Here is a 6000-nt window from a genome sequence, read left to right as displayed (position 1 = left end):
GTGAGCAGCATCGAACTGGGTCATATATGAATTGTCGTCGACAGGCATACCCATTGATCAATCGGATGATCAAGGCAGAATATTATGCGGTATTGGTATGCATATTATATTATACTATATCGTCCTACACCTGTCATACACACGGCGGCCGTTCTAATTAGTCTTTGCCCGACATCGTCGTGTCGGCGGCACGTCATAAAAAATAATCATAATAATAATCGTAATAAAAAAAAATTACATTACTCTTTTCAAGTCAAAATCGGATTGGCCACAGGGCGTCGCCGGGGTAGGGGCAGCGCCACTGCCGCCGCTGAACACCTCCTTCACGCGCAAAACGTACGAGCTATTCGGCAATCGTCCCGACGCATCATCGTATATATAGACGTCGGATACCGATCCATCGTCAGTTCAGTTATCGTCGTCTATTGGTTTTCAGAGACTTACGACTCCGAATACATACGCCATACACGCTATTTCGCACCAACAACATGAAGATGGTAAGCTATTAAATTTATTACAGTATAATATACGTAGGTAGGCATTGGACGCCTACACAGCAGCTATTACTTAGCTCATAACACGTATTTTCAAACATATGATAATTATTAATTTAATAATGTTGCGTTCGTGGTTCTCGTTAATACAAATTAAATAAACGAAATATTTTTTATCGTTCGTTTGCTATATTTAATACGTACGCTGCACGTCTTGCGGAACTTTATAGTTGGTAGTACCTGCTCGTACAGTTTCACAGTATGCAGTAGTATTTTACTAGAATAAAATAGTTATATTGAACGAATTGATTTTGTGTTATAATTTTAATGGTGTAAAATTCGAGTTTTTAAAAAATAATTTTTGTAATATCGTCTTATAACGCATGTATTACTTTGTTGGAAAAAAAAACCTTTCAACAAATTGTATGTAATTTAACTGTATGCGCAGACATAAACTTTATCATATATTCTTTTAAATTAATGTATTTAAACCGATTAACATGTTTAAAAAATTTAGTTTAATCAAAGATAATATTTCTAACGAGTTATTTCTTTTAAAATGTATAGAATTTCTGGAATGAAAATAAAAATAAATTGTGCTGTTTTTGTTTTAGTAAAATTTAGATTCATCCATTAGAGTATTTACACAATTTAATGAATTTGAAACGCATAGAGTTTTTTTTATTTTAATTATAATTTATTTAAATAATATAGCTGTTGGAATAAAATATAATGTTCAATTTGTATACGAAAATAATTTATTAAAAATTTAACCTTTCAAAAATATACTCATAAAAATTTTTATTTCCTAATCCTATTATTTAACTTAAATACTATTAATTTAAATTGTATTACTATTTTTTTTACAAAAAAAAATATATTTGTCGACTATAACAATAATTTATTTTCTATTTTAAGCATATTTTATATATATATATATATATACATTTTATTATCTTACTCATAATATTAAAAGGCGTTTAGAACCTAGATTCAATTATTTATTTCTCTGTAATTATTTTTTATAGCTACAGTTTGGTGAAATCATAATCGTATAAATAAGTTAATATGTTTTTTATTTAAACCAAATGATGGTATTGTTTATTGAATGGTAGTTTCTTAACTCAGCCATTAACACTAGCTACTAAAACAATATATAAGATATTTACAGATAGAACTATTTAAAAAAATAAGTAATTTTTAATATAGAACTATTATATAAGAATTTGTTTTTAATCCAATTTTTTTTTTATTCGTAAATAATTTAATTATTAATAATATCGAATACGTTTAAGGTATATAATATATTTAAAAAAAACAACAACTAACTTTGCTTGTTACTTTCTGATTATCAACAATAAATTTGCAACACTAGAATATATAAATTGTTTAAGTTTCAAACATTGTTCTTGTCTATTGATAACGATTTTAAATTACAAATATTTAGAATTTCTCACGTATCAAAATTTAATTTAATTTTAATTAATGTAAATATAAATTTTTATAAGGTTATATGAGACATATAGATTTTTAAAACTAATTTATGTATAATGTGTCCATATATTTTGTTTTTGTTATTAAACTAAATATATTGTACTAAAATATATTTTATTTTGTATTAATTATTATTTTTCAGTTTTTATTTATTGCATTTGTCGCTTTTGCGGCGGCTCATCCGCAAGGTTATGAATCTGAAACGTCTTCTGGTTATGGATCTCCGACTACACCATCTTCTCCTTCTTCACCTTATCAAGGAAATTTTGGTGGTTACCAAAAATACCCTTCAGAAGTTTCAGCTTACTCATCTGGATCTCCAGCTGGATATCAAGGTAGTGGAGCTACTGGATATCAATCCACTTCTGGATCGTATCAACAATCAACTTCAGCACCTGCATACAAGACTAATGCATTCTCTGGTTATCAATCTGGCGCAGGATCTGGCGCACAGTCTGGCTACCAGTCCAGCGCCGCTTCTTATCAGTCTACTCCAGCAAGCTCCCAATACTCAAAAGTTGGACAGTCTGGCTACCAATCTAGCGCTGGATCTTATCAATCTGCGCCAGCTGCACCATCATATTCGCAAAATGCCCAGTCTGGTTATCAATCTGGTGCTAGTTCATACCAATCGGCTCCAGCATCACCAGCATTCTCTCAAGGCGCACAATCTAATTACCCATCTAGTTCTGGGTCTTACCAATCTGCATCTCTAAATTCACAATTATACTCTCAAGCTGGACAATCTAATTACCAGTCTGGCGCTGCATCTTACCAATCTAACGCTGCTGCTTCTTCTTATCAATCAACACCAGCTGCACAAACATATTCACAAAGCGCAAAATCCAGCTATCAACCTTCACCAGCATCGTATGGTTCAAAATCGACTGCTGCGCCATCATACCAATCATCTGCACCGTCATCACAATACCAATCACAATCCTCTCAATCATCATATGGCCAACGTTCTCGTTCGAAGCCTGTATCGTCTTCATTATACCAAAAATCTGGATCTGAATACGAAAATGTTAGGAGACCAAGTACTCCCGTTAGTGCACCTGCCGATGCTTATAACCCAGCTAGTAATGGATATAACGCTTTTGCGCCAGGAAATGTTGCTGGACCCGCCGAAGTTATTCCTATTCTATCTCAGTCCAACCAACCAAATCTTGGTGATGGCTCTTACTCATACAGGTAATATTTTAAACATAATACTAAATAATAAATATTTAATAACATAAATATTTTTTAGTTACGAAACTGGCAATGGTATTTCGGTATCAGAATATGGTCAACTTAAGCCAGGTGGCCCAGAAGGAATTCAATCTGTCTATGGATCTTTCAGCTATCCGGGAGAAGATGGAAAACTTATTACAGTAACTTACACTGCTGATGAAAATGGATTTGTTCCAAAGGGCTCTCATTTGCCTACACCACCACCAATACCCGCTGAAATTCTTCAATCGTTGGAACAGAATGCTGCCGAAGAAGCTGCACAACAAGCATATCAACAACAACAGTCAACTTATGGACAAAATGGTGCTTCATCTTCATATGGACAAGAATCAGGAGCTTATGGTCAGACACCTGCCCCTGGATCTTATGGACAAACAAATGCTCCTGGATCTTATGGACAAACGTCTGGACCTAGCTCTTACGGACAATCATCTACTTTTGCTCCAAAACAGCCGAGCTATCAGAAACCACAGGGCCCATCTGGATATGGCGCGGAAGCTAATGAACAATCCTATGGACAATCTTCCTCCGCCAGCCAATTGTACAAGTCACCACAAGGTTACCAAAGCCAAAGTGCATCAGCTTACAAAAAGTCTCCCGGTACATCGGCTTATTAAATAAAGTTATGATTTCAATAATTTAAATTCAAATAATTTATAATATTTTCATATAATTTTTATTTTTGTATTTAAATAAAAATTTATTTTTGTATAAATAACGCCTTGTATATATGACACACAATATACACAACCACCTTTCTTTTTACATGCATGCGTGTCTTCAAATCAACTAATCAGCATTGTTTGCTCATATTGATCTAGTAGTTGCTGCTTGACTTATGTAATCTTGTATAAATTAACTCGAGTGTTAAATCGTCCTTGTCGTGGGCACACCTATAAGAAGAAGAAAAGAAGTGTCATCCGCGACAAACCCAAGACACTAAGGCATAATATGATAATAATTGTTACCATTTCAGTCGTGCGTTTATATCGCCCAATATAATATTATACTTTCGTAACACATATTATTATAATAATATGTAAATACAATACTAATCAAGGTTTTTTTATCAGCTGACAAAATTAAACTTGTAGTCGTGTATAATATGATAAATTTATATTATAATTTAGGCGTAGTGTCATATTAAATTTTATTTAACCGTACTTAGTAAACAATGACACATCTATTGAATTATAGATATTTGTATTCTTTGTTTGGTTAAGCTACCTAATAAAAAATAATTTATTGATAAAATAAAACTATGAATTATCTATAATTATTAGTATAAATGTTTATTAAAGAAAATAACGTATAAGTAATATTTTATTTTTATTGCTTCTATAATCATCACAATATTTTTATGCATTATATCTAATCAAGTATGAATATACATTAAAATGAATGAATAATATGTGACACGGGTACATAAAATATAATTATAGAATATATATATTATATATTTATCATAATAGATGGATATTTGTCACGGAAGATTTTAAAAGAAACTATATTAATTTTGAATATTAAATTTTTAAAGTAAGTTATCATAAATTTACATAGTAGCTATTGATATATTCAGTTTCTATAAAGGATCCATATGTATAATTATTATTTTTATATTTTCACAGAAACTTTAAAATAAATAATAAAATACCTATGTTCTATTATATAGTAATTGTTATTTAAAAAATATAATATATAATACTAACCTAACCTATTATACAAAAACAAATAAAAACAGTAAACTAAATATTTCAAGCTATATTTACGTTCAGTGCTATCTATTATTAAAAATCAATATGATTATTTATATTAAAAACTAGTGATTAAAAATAATTATAAGCAAGCTGGATTCTTTGAATGGTAATTATATCAAAAAATAAAACGTTTTTTTCAAATACTATTTTATACAACTCAAATCATTTATTACTAACAACATTTAAAATATACACGTATATATTAAATACTAACTTTATTGTTTTTACTTTTTCAAAGGACAAAATATATTTTTAATTTTATATTTTAAAGCAAATTTTTTTTTTTTTTTATCAGAATTATCAAATAAATATTTTGTTTTGCGATATAAAAGTAAAAATATTTGTTATCACACAAAACAGTACAAAAAATTAAACAAAACAATTATGAAAATTTTGTTTTTTAATGAATTAAAATTATGTAAAAAATGTATTTCAAAAAACGTTAATATTATTCTAAATAATGAGTGTTAATTGTTAAATGATTCGCTCAGTATAGGTATTTACCATACCTATTTCCTTTTATAATAATAGCTATTTTATTAAAACAAACAATTATAATATCTCTTCTAAATTTAACTTTTAATACAGTTTTAGATAAATTAAACTAATAACTGTATATAAACTGTATGCTATACCAATCAATTGTTAAAATAACACGAATAAAAATGTTTATTTTTGAGTTCAAAATGTAATTAAATTAAATATAAATTCAATTAAAACAATAAATATAATACCTATTTATTATATATATATGGATATTAAATATGTTATTAATATCATATTTAATTTTTAATTAATTTCATCAGATTAAAAAAAATGGTTTTAAAAACAATTACAATTGGGCGAAAACTCGGTATCACATTACACAATTTTCTAATAATTATAGTTGTTTTAAAAGTGTTTTATTATTTAAATAATTATATGTAATTCTATAAAATATCTTTTTTTAACGACAATGTACTCGATGCGCATTGATAAATTTATAATAATAAGAAATATAGTACATTATGTATGTTCAA

At 28.7% G+C, this 6000-nt stretch overlaps 1 protein-coding gene across 1 annotated transcript; it reads left to right on the top strand.

Moving 5' to 3' along the window:
* The first annotated feature begins 367 nt into the window (after positions 1 to 367).
* On the top strand, positions 368 to 3989 carry LOC113548550 (filaggrin-2-like). Its single transcript, XM_026949492.1, has 3 exons — positions 368 to 497; positions 2131 to 3182; positions 3241 to 3989. Exons 1-3 carry the CDS (start codon positions 489 to 491, stop codon positions 3839 to 3841), a joined length of 1662 nt encoding a protein of 553 aa, XP_026805293.1. The 5' UTR covers positions 368 to 488; the 3' UTR covers positions 3842 to 3989.
* The last annotated feature ends 2011 nt before the right edge of the window (positions 3990 to 6000 follow it).

Source organism: Rhopalosiphum maidis, chromosome 1 (assembly GCF_003676215.2).
Source record: "Rhopalosiphum maidis isolate BTI-1 chromosome 1, ASM367621v3, whole genome shotgun sequence".
Classification (NCBI taxonomy): domain Eukaryota; kingdom Metazoa; phylum Arthropoda; class Insecta; order Hemiptera; family Aphididae; genus Rhopalosiphum; species Rhopalosiphum maidis.
This window is presented reverse-complemented; position numbering and strand designations above follow the sequence as displayed.